Source organism: Typopeltis vanoorti, chromosome 17 (genome assembly GCF_054136105.1).
Source record: "Typopeltis vanoorti isolate ZY-2024b chromosome 17, IOZ_Tvanoo_1.0, whole genome shotgun sequence".
NCBI classification, from domain to species: Eukaryota; Metazoa; Arthropoda; class Arachnida; order Uropygi; family Thelyphonidae; genus Typopeltis; species Typopeltis vanoorti.
The window spans coordinates 10,355,202-10,377,756 of NC_143565.1; the positions used below are offsets into that span (position 1 = coordinate 10,355,202).

At 34.9% G+C, this 22,555-nt stretch overlaps 1 protein-coding gene across 2 annotated transcripts in view; it reads right to left on the minus strand.

Moving 5' to 3' along the window:
• The window catches only part of RNaseZ (ribonuclease Z), a 336,200-nt gene that overhangs the window by 17,192 nt on the left and 296,453 nt on the right, over positions 1 to 22,555 (minus strand). For both annotated transcript variants that reach the window (XM_090407253.1, XM_090407252.1), the window contains one exon: positions 19,351 to 19,468. In XM_090407253.1, coding sequence (XP_090263379.1) covers positions 19,351 to 19,468 — 118 coding nt within the window. The remainder of the gene's footprint in view (positions 1 to 19,350; positions 19,469 to 22,555) is intronic.

Genomic DNA, 22,555 nt, shown 5'->3' on the forward strand with positions numbered 1-22,555 from the left:
CAAATGTAAGAAAGCTAAACAGTGTGTAAAACTAGCTAAACAAAAGTCATGGGAGGACTTTGACAAGAATATAGAAAATAAATATCAAGAAGGTGGCAAAATATTCTGGAGGTTGTTGAAGAAGCTTAGGAATGGAGGAAACAGTGCTGTAAAAGGAATTAGAGATGATAAAGGTGAAATGAAAACGGGAGAAAAAGATATCCTTGAAGTATGGAGTAATTACTTTGAAAAACTGCTAAATGAAACAAGCAGTGATGACAGCACAGTGATAAAAAACACTGAGCAGACATGCAGTCAGGAATACATATCCATACTTGAAGTAGAAAAAGCCATCAAAGGCTTGAAATGTGGAAAGGCAGCAGGAGTAGATGATATTCGACCAGAAATGCTGAAGTATGGTGGTATAAGAGTCTTACAGTGGCTGCACTGCATAGTTCAGAAAGCCTGGACAGAGTGACGAATTCCCGATGATTGGAGTAGAGCTCTCATAGTACCCATATATAAAAAGGGAAATAAAACGGAATGTGAGAATTACAGAGGTATTTCCCTACTGAGTGTTCCTGGCAAGATCTATGCAAGTATACTTGAGAAACGGTTGAGAAGAATTGTGGAAGAAAAGCTTGGTGAAGAACAAACTGGATTCAGGCCAAATAGAGGCTGTCAGGATCAGATCGTCACTTTACGACAAATAGTCGAGAAAGCATGGGAATATAACAAAGATCTGTATTTAAGTTTTGTCGATTTGGAAAAGGCATATGACAAGGTGCCAAGAGAGAAGCTATTCAATACGCTGCAGTTATATGGTGTCAATGGGGCATTATATCAAGCAATACTTAGTCTTTATTTGAGTTGTGAGTCAGCAGTTAGAATTGAAGGAAGTACAGGAAGATGGTTTAATGTTAAATCTGGTGTGAGACAAGGATGTACATTATCCCCTCTGTTATTCATTATCTATATGGATCACATTATGAAGGAATGTGGTATTAAACCTGATATCAAAATTGGAGATGTTAATGTCAGCTCTTTGCTTTATGCGGATGATGTTATACTTCTAAATAAATCCGCTACAAGTCTGCAAGATTCTCTGACTAAATTGAATAGCTGTTGTAATAGATATGGTATGAAGGTCAGCAATAAAAAGACAAAGAAAATGAAAATAGGCAGAATCATTGAAAATGTCAACTGTGTTTTGAATGGAGAACCTGTGGAACAAGTAAAACATTTCAGCTACTTAGGCACAATTTTTACTGAAGATGGTAAACTAAATATAGAAATAGACAACAGAATCAGCAAAGCTGGTATCGTGGGAAGTCAATTGAATAAATTCATATGGAATAAGAAAGAAATTAGTCGGAACACTAAATTAGCTGTATACAAGACTGTGTTCAAACCAATTTTAACTTATGGATCTGAGAGCCGGGTCAGAAGTAAAACACTTGACCAAAGACTAGAGACCGCAGATATGAGAGTCCTGAGAAAGATTAGAGGCGTGAACAGATGGCATCAATGGCAATATCATATTAAAAATGAGGATATTAGGAAAGAACTTGACATTGTCAGCATCCAGGAATGCATTAGGAGAGCTAATCTCAGATGGTATGGTCACTTAAATAGAATGGGAGAGGAAAGATTAGCAAAACAAGTGTTCTCTGCCAGGTTGGCAGGAAAACGACCCAGAGGAAGACCAAGATATAGGTGGATTGATATGGTACAAAGTGCCTTAGACGATAGAAATATAAGATCTGATAACGTTGGAGTCTTGACAAGTAACAGACTGATTTGGAGGAAAATTGTAGATAGGAAGTTACTAATGATGTAATTTTTTCATGTAGTACTGTCATATCCTGTACACCCCTTGAGGGTACATGGCAGGAATTTGATGATGATGATGATGAAGAAATTATATTCGTTTAATCTTTACCTCAGCATAAACAAAGAAATCTTACCAAGTGTAAGATTTCAATTCTCATCAGGTTTTTTCCAGGTGAGATTTACACAGGCATATTTGAGAAGAGGCTAAGCAAAAATTGTGGAACTAGGGAAGAACAAACTGTGTTTATGCTAAAACAGGGGTCAGGATCAGATTTTAAATTTAAGTGGTGGGGGGCACTTAAGGTCAAAGAAAGATAATTTGAGAGATCTCCATGTAGCCTTTTAAGGAATACAGAGAACTGACCAGGGCTTCTGATCTAATGTCCATTGCTGGCCTTCTGATGGTTCATCCTCTTAGTAGGTATCTACCTGTTTTTTGAAAGAATAAGGATGGGTTGGCAATTTGGGATTCAGCCAAACAAACTGGCTTACACCAAATAAAATTGTAGTACATGATAGAATTTCATGTTGGCTGGGGTGTTCCTTAGTCAAACAAAGTCCTAGTCCATTTTTATCAAAAAACAAGAGCAAGCAGTGAAAAGTTAGCTACTGGAACAAATTCCTACTCAACACTAACAGGGTTCAAGATTAGTACCATCAACATAAGAAGCATCAATGGAAAAGAAACAGAAAGTATCAGAATAAGTATCAGATCAATACAATAAGTGTTAATGAAACAAAGTATAAAATTTTGCTTGCATGAGATATCAAACTAATAATTCTATAATTGTTGCATGCCTTCATATCACCTTTCTTATGTTGTGGTATGAAAACTGACTTCTTCCATTCTCTAGGCTATGATCCTGTCTCCCATATCCTTGTAATCAATCTATGAAACACTCTTAAAAAGAAAGTCACTTCCTATATAATGAAAAAATTATATAGGAAGTTCCTGGCAAGTAAATCGGCTTGTGCTTTGAGAGAATACAGAAAAAAATGTAAGAAAGTGAAACAGTATGTAAAAGTAACCAAACAAAAGTTGCAGGAAGACTAGTAAGAAAAAAAATATATTAGAAAGGTGCAAAATATTCTGCAGGCTATTTAAAAAAAGCTAAGAATAAAGATATTCTAGGTATCTGGAGCAATTACTTTGAAAGATTGCTCAATGAAACAAGGAGTGACATCACAGTAGTAGAAAATATTCAAGAGGAATGCAGTCACAATTATATAGATCAGGGGTCATCAAACTTCTTTGACCATCGACCCCTTCAAGAGTTTCTTGACTCTTTATCGACCCCCTCTATTTTACTATTAAGTAATTATAATAGGACAAGCAGAAAAGACGCTTATGTGAGTTTTTAGATTGTTTATTTTATAGTTACAGTGTTTATTGTATGTATAATATAGTATATATTATTATATTACTATTACTACTACTATCACTGGTATTAGTAGTGATATTAATAGTAGTAGTAATAGTAATATAATTGTGGCTGCATTCCTCTTGAATATTTACCAGTCCTGCTCAACTCTTCAACATATATATTAAAATTCAATCGTGAATGAATAACGATTGAATTATAATATATATGTTGATGAATTTTAGAACATTAACACTCACTTGTATGTCGATGCGCAAAAATGAGACTGGGATCGAATACGTGTAAGTATAAGTAAATAAGAACCGTGCAAGTGTTGCAATCTCGCTCTTGCCATGCCGGCCAGGTGGGAACCACAAACATCAGTTTATTGGTAAATACGTCATTTTGGCCTACTTGATTGGCCTCCTTAACTATTTTCATGACTTTACAGGTCCTATTCATGTCACTGTTCCCACGATTCACTCTTAATTGCGTTGTCATTCATGATTGAGGTAATCAAAGTTAACCGGATTAAATATTACCCGTACAATGATGTCTTATATTTTTCTATCGACTTCTAAAAATGTTATATCGACCCCTGGGGATCGATATCGACCACTGATATAGATGATATTTGACCAGCAATAGCTATAGAAGTTTCACAGTGGCTACACATAATTCAAAAAGCCTGGTGAGAAAGTTTAATTCCAGATGATTGGAGTATAGCTCTCATAGTATCATCTATAAAAAAGGGAAATATAACAAATGTGAGAATTTCCTTACTGAGTATGAATGCATACTTGAGAAAATGCTTAGAAAAATTGTGGAAGAGAAACTTATTAGGAGAATACTGGTTTTTGCCAAATAGATAGATGTTGTCAGGATCTGATTTTCACTTTAAAACAAATACAGGTAAATCTTGTTATATGCGGGCGTTGTTTTCTCAAGAATTGCCACGTATATCGAAAATGTGTAAAATGAGAGACTTATTTAACATGGGATAATGGAGGTTGCACAAACGAGCAAGCACTGTAACCACATCTTAATCACATGCTGAAGTTGATGGCTCACAGGAGATGGAATGCCATTTTTAAAAGAATCTCTCAATGGATACCTAACTTGCAGTTTTCAACTTCTGATTGTAGACATTCTTGTAGTATTTAAGGATGTTTTCAGTCTCTTTTTTCATTTAAGACTGCATCATGTCATCTGAGTCATGTTTTCAAAGAGGTTCATGACATCTATCAGCTGAACAGCTTCAGACATCACCTTCACTGTAAGTTTTCTCAGGCTCAACATTCAGAGGACATGACTTAGATTCCTTACCAATGTACTTTTCCATAACCAGAAAATCTTCATTGTTCAGGCTGCAGAAGTTATTTATAGATAAAAACAATAATGCATAGACCAATAAAGCAATAGGGATACGAAATGGATAATGACTTCAGCAGACAGAGATGCAAAACAAGGTGCATGCATGGAAATTTCTGGATAGGCAACAGAGAAGTCGTTATGTGCTGAAACGAAACTGCATACATGCGAAAACGCAGGTAACAAAAGCAGGTATAACGAGTTGCCTGTAGTTGAGAAATCACAGGAATATACAAGAATCCACATTTCAGTAAATCATTTACAGCTTTCTATACAAATAAATCACATGAATATAGCAGCACTCAATGTTCAAAATTTGTCCCTTTTGCCTTCATGCATGCCTGAAGTCTGAGGCCACACACTGATGGCAGCACGCGCACACACAACATCCAACAAAAATGCTTCCAGTGCTTGCTCCAAATCCACCTTCCGACTGGTGATGCTGGAGTGTTGTTTCTTGCAGGCTACTCTCTCAATCTCTGACCACAATTTGAAGTCCAACGGATTCCGATTCGGACTTCCAGATGGCGATATGTGGTCGGGCATATTTGCCTCCAATCACTGTTGTGTGGTCAACTGCCTACTGTGAAACAAGTTGTTCAGAGGCCTTACCACAAGTTCCAGCATGGTGTCTTGATAAACTTTGCTAGAAGTTTTGACCCCTTTCTCGCAGAAATGCAACTTGGGATCCCCCCCCCCACACCAAACTATCACTGACACGGGGCGATGACCTCTTTGAATCCTGGGTGCTATGGCATGTACTGTGCAACTATCTGGAACATATACCCAATCGTTTTGGCAGTTAAACGACACTAGTAGTGAAAATCTCATCTGTGAAGAGGCTATCTTTGTGTCTGTTGTTTGCATACTGTCAGAGAAGTGCCTTTGATTTTATCACCCTCAACCACATAAGTTGTGGTGTTAGGAAGTGTCCAGCAGAACGATGATAGGCTCTCACCACTAGTTAGTACACATGACATAGGTCTCTGTAAAATGTTCATCTTTCACAACATCACTTTCTGCATTTTCACAGGATTATGGTGGAGGCATGCCTTCACAGCCCTCACAAGCTGTTGCATCCTAATGCAGTCTGGTCGACCTGCGCTTTGGTGGTCAGATACATTTTTCTGTATTGTTATAACGGTTAATAGTCTGATATACAAACATCGTACTGATCTCAAATGTTTGTAGCATGTTGAAAATAACAGGCGGCTGCAATCCAACCTTCTGAAGTGCTATTACAACTACACAATTATCTCCCCACTGCATGTTAACCCATACAGCTAGACATCTCTCTACTGATAAACATGCGAATGTTGGCTTACACAGCATCACAGACGGAACCCGGGCTCGTGCAATTCTGTGAGCAATGCATAGTTGTGCATAAGTTGTGACAGTATTTATGGTAAGACTATGTAGATTTGAAAAAGGAATATGACAATGACAAGGTACCAAGAGAAAAGCTATTCAAATTACTATAATTGTATGTATTGTATCAAGCAATACATATAACATTTGAGTTGAAATCAGCAGTTAGAACTAAAGAAAGTACAAGAAAATGGTGTGAGATAAGGGTGCATATTATCTCCACTGTTATTTATCATCTAATGCATAGTTGTGCATAAGTTGTGACAGTATTTATGGTAAGACTATGTAGATTTGAAAAAGGAATATGACAATGACAAGGTACCAAGAGAAAAGCTATTCAAATTACTATAATTGTATGTATTGTATCAAGCAATACATATAACATTTGAGTTGAAATCAGCAGTTAGAACTAAAGAAAGTACAAGAAAATGGTGTGAGATAAGGGTGCATATTATCTCCACTGTTATTTATCATCTAATGGATAACCTTATGAAAGAAAGTGGCATTAAATGTGATATTAAATTGGAGATGTTAATCTCAGCTTTTTATTTTATGCAAATGATATACTCCTAAATAAATCCAGTACAAGTTTGCAGGATACCCTACCTAAACTGAATAAATGCTGTAATAAAATTGGTATGAAAACAAGCAGGAACATTGAAAACATCTACCACATCCTGAACAGAGAATCTATAAGAGGAAGTAAAATATCTGAGCTGTTTAGGTACAATTTTTAGTGAAGGTGTCAAATTAAATATGGAAATAGACAACAGAATTAGCAGAGCTAGCATAGTAGGAGTTGAACTGAATCAATCAATCAAAGAACTGAAAGTGGGAAATTTGGCTAAACTAGCTGTATACAAGAAAAGTATGCAAACTAATTTGAACTTATGAATTTCAGCGTTAGAGGTAAGAAATAAAACACTTGATCAAAGGCTGGAAACCAAAGATATTAGAGTTCCGAGAAAGAACAGATCGCATCAATGGCAGTATCACATTAAAAACAAGGATATTAGGAAAGAACTTGACATTGTTAGCATTAAGGAATCATCAAATTGCTCACATGTACCCTCAAGGGGGTGTACAATATGATAGTACTACATGAAAAACTTATATCACCAGTTGGTTCATAATACAGAAATTTCATAATCAACAACAGAAACAATAAATATATCAAGTATTACCAGTATCTCATATGCTAGTATTTCATTTATCATGAAGAAATATTTTAGTTTTATTACTCATAAGTCTTACAGATATAGCAGTGACATGTTCCAATTATAGCAGATATAAAAATTTTTATATCTGCTATATAAATCTTATCAATAGATAAATCTTTTATATAACGATTTATAACCATATAGCACGAATTTCTAACTGTATGCATCTGGATGTAGCAAGAATGTGCAGAAAAAGGAATCTGAAATATGTGGATGCATGGAGTATGTTTGAAAATAGAACTTCCTATCTAGAATTTTCTTCCAAATTAATCTATTACTTGTCAAGACTCCAACATTATCGAATCTTATATTTCTGTCTTCTAAGGCACATTTTACTGTATCAATCCACCTATATCTTGGTCTTCCTCCTGCCAACCTGGCAGAGAACACTTGTTTTGCTAATCTTTCCTCTTCCATTCTGTTTAAGTGACCAATACCACCTGAGATCAGCTCTATTAACACATTCCTGGATGCTAACAATGTCAAGTTCATTCGTAATATCCTCCTTTTTAATATGATATTGCCATTGATGGCATCTGTTCAAGTCCCTAATCTTTCTCAGGACTCTCATATTTGTGGTCTCTAGTCTTTGGTCAAGTGTTTTACTTCTGACCCAGCTCTCAGATCCATAAGTTCAAATTGGTTTGAACACTTTTTTGTATTCAACTAATTTAGTGTTCTGACTAATTTCTCTCTTATTCCATATAAATTTATTCAGTTGACTTTCTACCATACCAGCTTTGTTGATTCTGTTGTCTATTTCCATATTTAATTTACCATCTTCACTAAAAATCGTGCCTAAGTGGCTGAAATGTTTTACTTGTTCTATAGGTTCTCTATTCACAATACAGTTGGTTATTTTCAATGCTTCTGCCTATTTTCATTGTATTTGTCTTGCTATTGCTGACCTTCATACCATATCTATCACAACAGTTATTCAATTTAGTAAGGAATCTTGCAGACTTGTACCAGATTTATTCAGAAGTATAACATCATCTGCATAAAGTAAAGAGCTGAGATTAACATCTCCAATTCTGATATCGGGTTTAATACTACTTTCCTTCATAATGTGATTTATATAGATCAGTGTTTCTCAAACTTCAGATATCCACATACCCCTTCCTAAATTTTCATTATTACCATTATTACCATTTTTATCATTATTTTGATAAGTACTCCTTATCAAAATAATGATAAAAATAATAATAAATAAAAAAGTATATTTCATTGTAAATATCTATTTTATTTGAATTTAGATGTACATGTAAATAAAAAATATGCTTTATTTTTAATAGAACAAATTTAATTCGTATAATTACTTTTTTTATCAGTTGCTATCGTACGCTCGCAATGTATGTTCATATACCAAAATTTGCAAACTATTCAAATGAAACAGTTATCACAATTTCAGTAGGAGAATTCACACATAATATATAATTTATTGAGAAATATACACATTTAAAATAATTTTTTTTTTTTTCTTAATAATGATTCCATGCCTTTAATGATGCATAGCTGAAAATTATCACGTACCCCCCTAAAGACCTTTCACATACCCCTGGGGGTACGTGTACCATTCTTTAAGAAACACTGATATAGATAATGAATAACATAAGAGATAATGTACATCCTTGTCTGATACCAGATTTAAGATTAAACCATCTTCCTGTACTTCTTTCAATTTAAACTGTTAACTAATAAAGACTAAGTATTGCTTGATATAGTGCTCCATTGACACCTTGTCATATACCTTTTCTAGATTTACAAAATTTAAATATAGATCTTTGTTATATTCGCATGATTTTTCAACTATTTGTCGTTAAGTGAAAATCTGATCAGCCTCTATTTAGCCTGAATCCAGCTTGTTCTTCAACAAGCTTCCTTTCCACAATCTTTCTCAACCATTTCTCAAGTATACTTGCATGAATCTTACCAGGAACATTCAATTTTATTCTCTTTTTATATATAGGTACTATGAGAGCAGAGCTCTACTACAATCTGGAATTTGTCCCTTTGTCAGGCCTTCTGAACTATGCAGTGCAGCCACTGTAACACTTTTATATCTCCATACTTGAACATTTCTGGTCGAATATCATCTACTCCAGCTGTCTTTCCACATTTCAGGTTTTTGATGGCTTTTTCTACTTCAAGTATGAATATGTATTCCTGCTTGCATGCCTGTTGAAGGTTTTTTATCACTGTGCTGTTACTGATCGTGCATGTAGCAATTTTTCGAAGTAATTACTCCATACATCAAGGATATCTTTTTCTCCAGTTTTGATGTCACCTTTATCATCTCAAATTCCTTTTACAGCACTCTTTCTTCTATTTCTGAGCTTTTTCAACAACCTCCAGAATATTTTGCCACATTCTTGATATTTATTTTTGCCAGGTGCATGGACTTAAACGTGTGTGTTTGTTCATGTTTAGTTTCTCTTGAATTGTTGAAGAAAGCAGTCAATTGTCTGTCATTGCAATTAAAAATTGTGTTTAAATTCAAGCAAATAAACTGTGAAAAATTTTAAAATGACTTCAAAACTGAAGAGAAGATGTGAAGTGGTCAGTATTAGTGAAAAATCAAAGATTATCAATATGATTGAAGTAGAAAAAAAGTCAATTGCAACCGTTGCCAAGATCTATAATAAAAACGAATCTTCGATATGTGAAGTGTTGAAGAACAAAGAAAAAATTCGTGCCAGTCTTTCCCAATGCACCCAAATCTGCAAAAGTTACAGGTACAGTGTGTGATAAGGCATTACTCAAGGTCATAGGTTCCCAAAGTAGGCGGTACCGCTCCCCAGCGGGTGCTGAAGCCTTGGGGGGGCTATAGTGGAATCAGAAGCATTTGGGGGTATTCAGGCGGTCTAGGGGTCGGTGGCTCTTTATAGAAGAAATTAATAATATATATTTAAAAATTAATTATTTTCGTGATTTTGCAATTAGATAATCATTTAAAATTTAAATATTGCATTTTAATTCATTTTATGCCGTTCTTACACGATCAATTTTTTTATCAATTTTCTATTTCAATTACTTAATCATTGGAAAATTTACCATGTCAGATAGAAATAGATGTCAATTTTCTATGTCAATGAGAAAATAGAGCAATATATGTGTGTATAATAGGTTATGTTTACAGTAGCAAATATATTCGTTATATTTCATTTCAAAATATATATAAAATATATAAAACCACTTTTCTAATTGATTTGTACAAAAATAAACAAGTAAAAATAATAATGGCAAGAAAGAAATAAAATCATAAATTTTAGTTAGCCTAGTTAGTACTAACTTATATTGCTAACTAGAGGGAAAAAAAACAAAGCAAATATTATTCTAAACTTATTATACTGTTTTATGTGGTTATGGGAGGCGTTATGGGTTTTATGGGGGGGGGGGGGGGGCGTTACAAAATTTGTGTCTTGCAAAGTGGGCGGTGGCCCGAAAAAGTTTGGGAACCTGTGCTCAAGGTAAAGAGAGCTTTGAATTTGTGGGTGGAAGACATGAGGAAAAAGAATTCCTATTGACAGTAACACGTTATGACAAAAAGCACTGATCCTATATGAAGACGTGGTCACAAGATGAAACAGAAGAGGAAGAAAAGTCATTTACAGCAAGCAAGGGCTGGTTGTTTAATCTAAAAAACAAAAATTATAGGAGAATCTGCATCGGCTGATGAGAAAGCTGCTGCATTGTTCCCAGCAGAATTAAAACAATTATTGCAGAGGAAGGTTATCATCCTAAGCAAGTTTTTAATTGTGATGAAACCAGCCTCGTTTGGAAGAAAATGCCCCAACAGACCTACATCCATAAAACTATGAAACAAGCACCAGGCTTTAAAGCATTTAAGGACAGATTGATGCTGGTACTTTGTGGCAATGCAGCTGGTCATATAATTAAACCTGGCCTTGTTTATCGAGAAGAGAGTCCACATGCCTTTAAAAACAAAAATCGTCTGTCTGTTTATTGGCAATCAATTCCGAAAGCTTGGGTCACAGCCATGTTATTTACGGAATGGTTCCATCGATGTTTTATTCTGGAGGTGAAAAAATACTTGGCAAGGGAAGGATTACCATTTAAAGTTTTATTGATAATAGACAACGCTCCAGGGCACCCTGAGTCACTAGTCACCAAAGATGAAAATGTTCAAGTGGTTTTCTTCCCACCTATATGACCTCATTGCTTCAGCCACTAGATCAAAGTGTCATTAGATGCTTGAAAACCTCATATGCTCGGCAGGTTTTCGATATGATTTGTGCAATGGTTGAGGATTCTGCTGATGTTGGAGTCATGAAATGCTGGAAATCATTCACAACTGGAGATGCAATTGTATTCATCAAGAGAGCAATGGACAAATTGAAACCAGAAATGGTAACCGCATGATTGAAGAATTTGTGGAGTGATGCTGTTCATAATTCCCAAGACGCCCCTGATATTAACTCACAGATAACAATGATAATTAACACAGCACAGAAAATATATGGAGAGGGATTTGATGATATGACAGAAGAAGAATTGAATGATTACATAGATGGACATCGCGAGGTGCTCACTAACAAGGAGTTGAAAAATCTTGCCAAATCTTCTACAGAAGAAGATGACGATGAGGATGAAAGTGAACAAGAACCACCAGCGTGGACACTCAAAAAATTTACCATGATATTTCAAACAGCTCTAACATTAAAGGAACAGATAATAGATTATGATTCAATGATGGAGCACAGCATAAAAATTACTCGCACAATAACAGAAGCCTTTGAACCTTTGTAGAACCTGCTAACTGAACTGAAGAGACAAAAATGGCAGCTTCTATTAACAATGTTTTTAAATAGGGATCCCAGATACATTGAAAAAAATATGGGACACTTATGACTGAGGGTGAAAGTTCTGACTTTTGCACTTGAACTAGCTCGAGATGCAGATTTATGTCTTTTCTTAGCAATGTGCTGGGTAACGTCGGACTTTCCGCTATGCTTGACGCTAAACAAGCCACCACAAACAATACACTCCACTTTATCTGTCTCACCCAATTTAGTAGATTTTTTTTAAAAATGGAAATTGAGTTTTTAAAGCGTGTGTATAATCACACTTCCTTTTCGGCATTTCAACGTTCAACAGGGCCACAGGAGAATTAAAAAACCATACATTTAAACAGCAGCCATACAGTAATTAATACTCTGCAAGCACCAACCTGTTTCTCTCGGAGCAAGCTTCTAAAATGGCATGGGTCAAGCGGACCGTTCCGTGCTATTTAAAGCTGAGCCAATATCATGATACACACCAAAATGTCAATGCACAAGCGCACTGTTCTAACCAACTTATCATTGTTGCAGAATTTGACATCATTCGCGTTGAGAAAATTCATGTGTCTCCAGTTCCATGTAATGACAGAGAGCAATGTTTCTAATAGAATAGATATTGTAACTCATCGATTTTCTTATTCAGTCTTGAACTCTAAAATACAGGACAAAAAGCTGTCCCAAAGAGTTTTCTTGGGACAGTGGGACGCATTAGCCAAAAACAGGACGATCCCGTATTTTAAGGGATGTCTGCGATCCCTATTTTTAAAAAAAAAGTTGATAAAGCTTCTACAATTGATGATCCTCAGCTGTCCACATCATTTGTTCAGTAGGCAAGCAAGCAGCCGACTGACTGCCAATGATTCGGAAGATGAATAAATATGTGGCCGAACACAAGGTGTTCTGATCTCAGTTGATTCCTCCTAATAAGAATAAAAATGCTAAGATTTTATTAACAATTACATTTTCATTAGCATATTTTCTCATTTCGTTCTACATAATTATTATGTGGGTTAAATTTTATTTGCCTAAAGATGGAGTTTTATCGAATGAGGCAATTTTTTTGATTTGCCACTTCACCAGTACTACTCAGGGGTGCTTTCTACCACATTTGGGCACACACATTCCATTGCTCCTCGTAGATTCTAAAAACATAAAAATTGTTTCATGATAATTTTAAATAAATATATAATGTTATTATCGAGGAACAATGGAATGTGTATCCAAATGCGGTACATAACATCCCTGGATAGCACAGGTAAAGTGGTAATCTAGAAATTACTTCATTTAATAAAAAAAAAAAACTCTTTTTATTATTATTTATTTAGCCATACAATTTAGTGTACACATTATATGTTAACTACATAACATATTCACTAAAGAACCCTACAGTCCTAGCACGTGAGAATAAGTCAATTTACTAATAACTTCCTGCTTCAATTTTGCTATATATGTGCAAAAATCGGGGTCTCACTAGTGTTTCACTACTATCCACAGAAGACGATGGAACCAAACCCTGCGGATATGGCGGGGGGTGCTACTGTACTTTCTTCTTTTCTCTCCTGCCTCTTTAACTTCCTGTGTCCACCATGTCGTTCTGATTTTTTTATCCTTGCAGACAACCTCACCACATGCCTCTCTGGCTGAATCAACCAGTGTTTTCTTCAAGGCTTGCCAATGAATCTCCAAGGTTTGGTTCCTGTTCTGAAAGTCTCATTTTTTCTTCAATAATCTTTGTGTATTTTAGTCTACAATTCACATCTGAGAGCTGCTCAACTTTTATTCGCTTTAAAACTTTTTTACATGTTATTCTTTTCAATATGAAATTCAATTTTATCCTGCTCAAGACTAAATAGTGATCACCTCCAATTTCAAATCCTCTGTACACTCTAGTGTCCTGCACCAGGGAGAAAACATCATCATCAAATTCCTGCCATGTACCCTCAAGGGGTGTACAGGATATGACAGTACTACATGAAAAATTTACATCATTACTAACTTCCTATCTACAATTTTCCTCCAAATCAGTCTGTTACTTGTCAAGACTCCAACATTATCAGATCTTATATTTCTATCGTCTAATGCACTTTGTACCGTATCAATCCACCTATATCTTGGTCTTTCTCTGGGTCGTTTTCCTGCCAACCTGGCAGAGAACACTTGTTTTGCTAATCTTTCCTCTCCCATTCTATTTAAGTGACCATACCACCTGAGATTAACTCTGCTAACGCATTCCTGGATGCTGACAATGTCAAGTTCTTTCCTAATATCCTCATTTTTAATATGATATTGCCATTGATGCCATCTGTTCACACCTCTAATCTTTCCAGGACTCTCATAACTGCGGTCTCTAGTCTTTGGTCAAGTGTTTTACTTCTGACCCAGCTCTCAGATCCATAAGTTAAAACTGGTTTGAACACTGTCTTGTATACAGCTAATTTAGTGTTCCGACTAATTTCTCTCTTATTCCACATGAATTTATTCAATTGACTTCCCACCATACCAGCCTTGCTGATTCTGCTGTCTATTTCTATATTTAATTTACCATCTTCAGTAAAAATCGTGCCTAAGTAACTGAAATGTTTTACTTGTTCCACAGGTTCTCCATTCACAACACAGTTGATATTTTCAATGATTCTGCCTATTTTCATTGTCTTTGTCTTTTTATTGCTGACCTTCATACCATATCTATTACAACAGCTATTCAATTTAGTCAGAGAATCTTGCAGACTTGTAGCGGATTTATTTAGAAGTATAACATCATCCGCATAAAGCAAAGAGCTGACATTAACATCTCCAATTTTGATATCAGGTTTAATATCACTTTCCTTCATAATGTGATCCATATAGATAATGAATAACAGAAGGGATAATGAGAAAACATCACTATCAACAATAACATAGTCAATGAAACTTTTCTTATTCCTTGCCTCTTCTCTCCATGTGAATTTGTGCACATTTTTATGTTGGAACATTGTGTTACTAATAACCAGTCCATGTCCTGAGTAGAAATCCAACAGTTATTTGCCATTGTTATTAGCTTTGCTCTTTTCTCCAAATTTACCCAAAATATTTTTGTATATCTGACAATCATTTCCTACTCTGCTGTTTAGATCTCCAACAAGGACCAACTTTTTCTTTTTCATTGTGTCAGTTGCTTTCTTTAAAGCCTCAAAAAATTCCTCCACTTCTACCTTAGTAGAACCGTTTGAGACCATAAGCACAAATAAGTCTCAATGTCCAGTTACTCATTCTCATATTTGTCCACATCACTCTGCTTGATGTTGCCTGTCATTCAAGAAGACTAGCCTCGTATTTAGCGTGGAAAACTATAGTTACTCCTTCTTTTCCTTGATTGTCATTGCCTGAATATAACATTTTGTATTTATTGCTCAGAAAGATCTTGCCAGTTTTTGTCTTTTTTTGGTTCCAGTAATCCCTATTATATCGATCTGATACCTATCCAATTGCTAAGCTAGCTCATTTTTTTTGCACTCAGGCTTCTTATGTTGATATTACCGATCTTGATGATTGTTGAGCTGGGGTGTGTTTCAGGATTTGTTCTAGTAGCTGACTTTTCGCTGTTTGTCCTGGTTCCCTGGTGAAAACAACGGGGGACTTGTTTAACTCGGTGATGCCCCAGCTGATATGAAATTCTGTCATGTTGTACCATTATTTTATATTGTGGTTTAAACCAATAGGAATATAATTTGTTGGGCTAAATCCTAAATTGCCAGCCCATCCTCATTCATTCACTATCCAGGTAGATACCTAACAGGGTACACCACGAGAAGGAGAAGATTGGACATTAGGTCAGAAGCCCTGGTTGGTTTTCAACTTTCCTTAAAATGCTACAGCTTTGACCCTTAAATTGAGGAATTTGTTAACAAATCCAGTTATTTTGTTACAATGGCAGGAAAAAGAACCAGAGGAAGGCTAAAATCTAGGATGATGGATAAAGTAATAAGTGCCTTAGAAGACAGAAATATAAGATTAGATAATATAGGAGTCTTGACAAAATCTGTCAATAGGAAGTTATAATAATGGTGTAATGTTTTCTTGTAGTGCTATCATAAATATCCTATACTCTTCCTGAGGGTATATATCAGGAATTTGTTAACAATTGTAGGAAGTTTTTTCATTTGGTTAGAAAGTATTCAAGAAGAAATTATAATCTTATTGTTAATGTGTACGTATCACCATGCATTATTGGAAGCATCATTTTCTACCCAGACCATTTTAACCTTTACTGAGATCTCATCAGTGGGAGTGTGAAGGAGAAGCTGGGAGATAAACTGGGAAAGATCTTTCTGCCATTGATTTAACTCTCTGTATCTCAACAGGCTTAGCTCTCACTGAGACCTCAATAAAGGGTAAAAAACTGGATGGTAATTCCTTTCCATAACGCAGGGTGATATATACATCCAAAAGGAAGTGTGCTGTTTATTATGGGTTATTGGGACATTTTAATGTGGTCACCTCCCTTCATATACAAGTAGTATAGTTGTTCATTACTTGTGTGCGGAGATAAAGTGCAAAAAAAGTGTTTAAACTGTGCAATTATATAGTGTAAATCAGATAAAATGAGATACAAGTAAGTAACCCTCATTATATACAATTTCATTATCCATGTTTTCAGTATTATGGTGCATAAGAATTATTGCTGTTTTTCTATCCCAGGTGTGAAAGCTTCCTCACATGCACCTAGTTTCCCAACACCATTCACTGTGCTCAGTGTCCATTTTAGGTCTCCTTAATGTCTTATTGGTTTAGGCAGTATTGTCTTTATCTGTAAGTAACTTCAGCACCCTTTGAGAAAAATATCTGGTAAGAGAAAAACAAAGGAAACTAAGAGTGAAAAGAAGAATGTCAATAAAGACCAATGAAGAAAAGAAAATCCCATTCTTTATAGGTGAAGTTGGAAGTTCTGAATCGGTTTGATAGAAGGAAACATAGCATTCACAGTCAAAGGACCACAAGACTGAGTGATCTTATAGTGATAATGCAGATACAATTTGAAAGAGTGCTCAATCATCCATGAATCTTGATGTCATGCAGACCCAACAGAACATGCCTTTGTAGGGGAAAGTCATACAAGAGAAGGTAAAATATTTGTAGGAAGATCTGAAGAAATATGAAAAGCAACTGACACCATTTGCTGCAAGTTGTGGATGATTTGACTGCTATAACATTCACTATGCATTCCACAATCTCAACATGACTGGCCAGGCTGAGCTGCAGATCACTGAAGAATTTTATGAATTTCTCCTCAAAGCAAAGATAGCAGAAGCAATATAATCAGAAGATTATAAGAATCTTCTTATAAGCAGAAGCTGAAAACTGCAGGGCTTCTGTCAAGAATGTCAAGAAAGAAACAGTTTCCATTGTTTCTTTCTTGACATTCTTGTCAAAGTGGCCTTCAAACCTTCTAACAAGTCTTTAACTTCAGCATACCAGCTAATTAAGATGTGATTAAGACGTAGTTATGATACATTAATTATGAAAATAAAGAACTACTTTACTAGTTATTTGTTTTATATGTACTGAATATTTTATTTACTACTGTTATGCCTTAATATATATGAAAAATAGGTGCATTTTTGATTGAATTAATCTCGAAAAATCGGAATCTTGCTCCTTTTGGAATCCAACCTCTATTATCCCATGTTATAAGCCTCCCATTTTATGCATTTTCGATATACATGGTGATCCTTGAGAATGCAGCCCCTGTGTATAACGAGAGTTACCTATAATACTTAAGGAAGGATGTCATCTCCACTGTTATTCATCTGTGTTGAGAAGTGACATTAAACCTTATATAAAAAATGGAGATGTATATCTCAGCTCTTTATTTTATGCAGATGTTATACTCCTAAAAAAATTCATTACAAAACTTCAGGATTCTTTTATTTAAAGAGTTCTTATTACTTGGTATTGTTCGGCATGAAAATCAATGATATAAAGACAAGAACTATGAAAATAGCAGGGACACAGAAAATATGAACCGTATTTTCAAATGGAATGACAAAGAGCAAAGTAAAATATTTTAGCTATTTAAGTGCAGTTTTTGGTGTTAGACAGCAAATAAAGAAACCTGACATTGAAGGCACCTTCAATGTCATGTCCATTACAACTGATGAATGTGTGAGCAGAGTTAATCTTAAGGTGATACAGCCATGTGGTTAGCATACCCGCTCTCCAACTCCAACCAACAGGTTGCAGGTATGAATCCCACTGTGGGCATGGATGTTTGCAATTGTTTTTAGATGGGAATGAAGTTCATCGTCCAGTGTGAGGCCACCACCCGACTTATTGAAGGCCTGAAAAAGTTTCATGTTTGGTCTCTAGAGCAGGGTTTCCAGCCTATGTAAAAAAAAAAAAAAAAAAAAAAAAAAAAATAAATAAATAAAAAAAAAAATATATATATATATATATAAATATATAAAGCAGAATGGGAGAGAAAAGGTTAGCCAATCATGTTGCTTGACAGCAGAAATAACATCTAGCCTTACGTCGGCTGATGTTAATAGTTCATTAAAGTCCAAAATGCTAGATTTGACGATATCAAGACCTGATAAACAATACATTAAACTGGAAGAAAACTGTTACTAAGAAGCTAGTGCCAATGCAAAGTTAATCATTAAGTACCTCATAGTTCTTTGATGATGGATTTCAATGAATACAGATGGCAAGGGAATACAGAAAAAGAAGAAGAAAATTACTTAATGATTATTTTGCAAATACGTATCATCCTGGTGGAAATGAAGTAGCTGATGTAACAGGGATTGACATGAGAATAGATATAAATGAACTGGATGTGTTTAAGATATTAACAAAATCTCACCATGAATATAGCCATGGGATGCGTGTGGTGTGAGAAAGTGTAAATTCACTCAACTGCTCTTGAGAATAATTAATACTAATTTGTAGTTGCTAATTGAGCTATCTCATATGTGAGAACTGTATACTGATGCATTTAATTTCATGACATTCACCAAATTTTGAAAAAAAATTTCTAAAATCAGTGTTCTGTTTGTCAGGTGAAGTGAGCAAGTTCCATATTTTTTTATTTCAGTTTATTTTGACTACTTCCAATCTCTAACATCCAATTTTTTTTACAATATTTTGACATTCTGAAATCATATATAGCTACAGTAGGACATATATATATATATATATGTCCTAAGATTAGGACATATATATATATATATGTCCTAATCTTAGCACCATATAAAAGCCTTTGGCATAAAAGAAAATAAAGTTTAAAATTATCAAAAATAAATGACTACTACTAATATGAAAACTTGTAAATGTCAAAATAAGGCAGTATTATAGTTAAAAAACTGTTTCTAAAGGAAAATGTAAGTTTTTTTTCAAACAGCAGTGGGCTTATTGAGAATTAGTCATTTTAAAATTTACCTGCTTCTATGAGGGCATCACAAGGCATAGTATCACCAGAATAGACAATCTTCCAACTGGAGGATGTTAAAGTTATACCAAAAGCATCTTTGCAATGTTTTACAGGAACTGTACTCAGCTATAAATTCACAAAAGCATTATTATTATTATTATTTTAATTTATAAATGTGATGTTATTTCAACAAACTGTTTATTGCTAAAATTCATCACTTAGCAGTTTGTGAACATCATCATCATTAGTTTTGTACTTTATTTTTACAAGTAGAATTTGACTATACAACTATACCTAGATAACTTATATAGATGCAAAAACTTAAAACAGCTTATTAAAATAAAATCAGAGTTGCAAAATATAGATATTTCCTTCTTGAGAAAGGGGTGAAGCATGAGATAATGTGAGTGGACCAGCATACCAGTATAAAATACTAATGGATAAGACTGCAATGTTTTCTATAAATGCAGTGAATAAGTTTTCAAGATAATATTAACATCCAGTATATTTGGATATATAATAGTATATTATTTATAATATAATGTGGCATAATGCTTCTCCAACAGAATTCTTCTCCTCTAACTTAGAAAAGCTACCTCTAAGAGTACCAAGAATACACTGCTTTGACTCTGGTATTTTTGCCAAAAGGCAGAGAAATCCTGTTGAGTTCTGATACCAAAAAAGCCTTGTGAACCCCCCCCCCCCCCACACACACACAAATAGCATCATTATCATCAAATTCCTGCCATGTGCCCTCAAGGGGTGTAAAGGATATGATAGTAGTACTACATGAAAAAAATTACATCATTATTAATTTCCTATCTACAATTTTCCTCCAAATTAGTCTGTTACTTGTCAACACTCCAACATTATCAGATCTTATATTTCTATCGTCTAAGGCACTTTGTACCGTATCAATCCACCTATATCTTGGTCTTCCTCTGGATCGTTTTGCTGCCAATCTGACAGAGAACACTTGTTTTGCTAATCTTTCCTCTATCATTCTGTTAAGTGACCATACCACCTGAGTTTAGCTCTGCTAATGCATTCCTGGATGCTAACAATGTCAAGTTCTTTCCTAATATCCTCATTTTTAATATAATATTGCCACTGATGCCATCTGTTCATGCCTATAATCTTTCTCAGGACTCTCATATCTGCAGTCTCTAGTCTTTGGTCAAGTGTTTTACTTCTGACCCAGCTCTCAGATCGATAAGTTAAAACTGGTTTAAAAACTGATTTGAAAACTTGTATACAGCTAATTTAGTGTTTTGACTAATTTCTCTCTTATTCCTTATGAATTTATTCAATTGACTTCTCACCATGTATGGAAGCGAAATCTGAACAATAAAACAAAAAGACAAACAAAGATTAACAACAGCAGAAATGAAGTTTATGAGAAAAACTGCAAAGTATACCCTATTTGATCACAAAAGAAATGAAGATATTATGAAAGAATTAAACCATGAACCAGTAATAGAAAAAATTAAAAAATATAAACATAAATGGATGGAACACGTTCAAAGAATGAAAACGGAAAGATTACCAAAACAAGCCTTAAAGTACAAGCCATTAGGAAAAAGAAAACCAGGACATTCTCTTAAACGATGACTTCTAAGGCCGGAACAGGTCATGCTAGGCCTAAATCCTTGATACGTATGATGATGACTTCTCACCATACCAGCTTTGCTGATTCTGTTGTCTATTTCTATATTTAATTTACCATCTTCACTAAAAAAAATGTTTTACTTGTACCACAGGCTCTCCATTCACAACGCAGTTGACATTATCAATGATTCTGCTTATTTTCATTGTCTTTGTCTTTTTATTGCTGACCTTCATACCATATTACAAGAGTTATTCAATTTAGTCAGGAAATCTTGCAGACTTGTAGCAGATCTATTTAGAAGCATAACATCATCGGCATAAAGCAAAGAGCTGACATTAACATCTCCAATTTTGATATCATGTTTAATACCACTTTCCTTCATAATGTGATCCATATAGATAATGAATAACAGAGAGGATAATGTACATCCTTGTCTCGCACCAGATTTAACATTAAACCCTTCCTGTACTTACTTCAATTCTAACTGCTGACTTACAACTCAAATAAAGACTAAGTATTGCTTGATACAATGCCCCATTGACACCATATAACTGTAGCTTATTGAATAGCTTCTCTCTCTTGACACCTTGTCATATGCCTTTTTCAAATCGACAAAACTTAAATACAGATCTTTGTTATATTCCCATGATTTCTCTACTATTTGTCGTAAAGTGAAGATCTGATCCTGACAGCCTCTATTTGAGCTGAATCCAGCTTGTTCTTCACCAAGCTTTTCTTCCACAATTCTTCTTAACCGTTTCTCAAGTATACTTGCATATATCTTACCAGGAACACTCAGTAGGGAAATAAATCCATAATTCTCACATTGTTTTATTTCCCTTTTTATATATGGGTACTATAAGAGCTCTATTCCAATCATCGGGAATTCATCTCTCTGTCTGGGCTTTCTGAACTATGCAATGCAGCCACTGTAAGACTCTTATACCACCATACTTCAGCATTTCTGGTCGAATATCATCTACTCCTGCTGTCTTTCCACATTTCAAGCCTTTGATGGCTTTTTCTACTTCAAGTATGGATATGTATTCTTGACTGCATGCCTGGTCAGTGTTTTTTACCACTGTGCTGTCATCACTGCTTGTTTCATTTAGCAGTTTTTCAAAGTAATTACTCCATACTTCAAGGATATCTTTTTCACCTGTTTTCATGTCATCTTAATCATCTCTAACTCCTTTTACAGCACTCTTTCCTCCATTTCTAAGCTTCTTCAACAACCTCCAGAATGTTGCCACCACCTTCTTACCTTACTGAATATCTTACCACCTTCTTGATATTTATTTTCTATATTCTTGCCAAAGTTCTCCCATGACTTTTGTTTAGCTAGATTTACACAGTGTTTAGCTTTCTTACATTTGTCTCTGTATTCTCTAAGAGCACAAGCTGACTTATTTGCCAGGAACTTTTGATATGCTTTCTTCTTTTCCTTCACTGTCTCTTTAACTTCCTGTGTCCACCATGGAGTTCTAATTTTTCTATCCTTGCAGACAACTTCACCACATGCCTCTCTAGCTGAATCAATCAGGGCTTTCTTCAAAGCTTGCCAGTGAATCTCCAAGGTTTGATTCCTGTTCTCAAACTCTTTC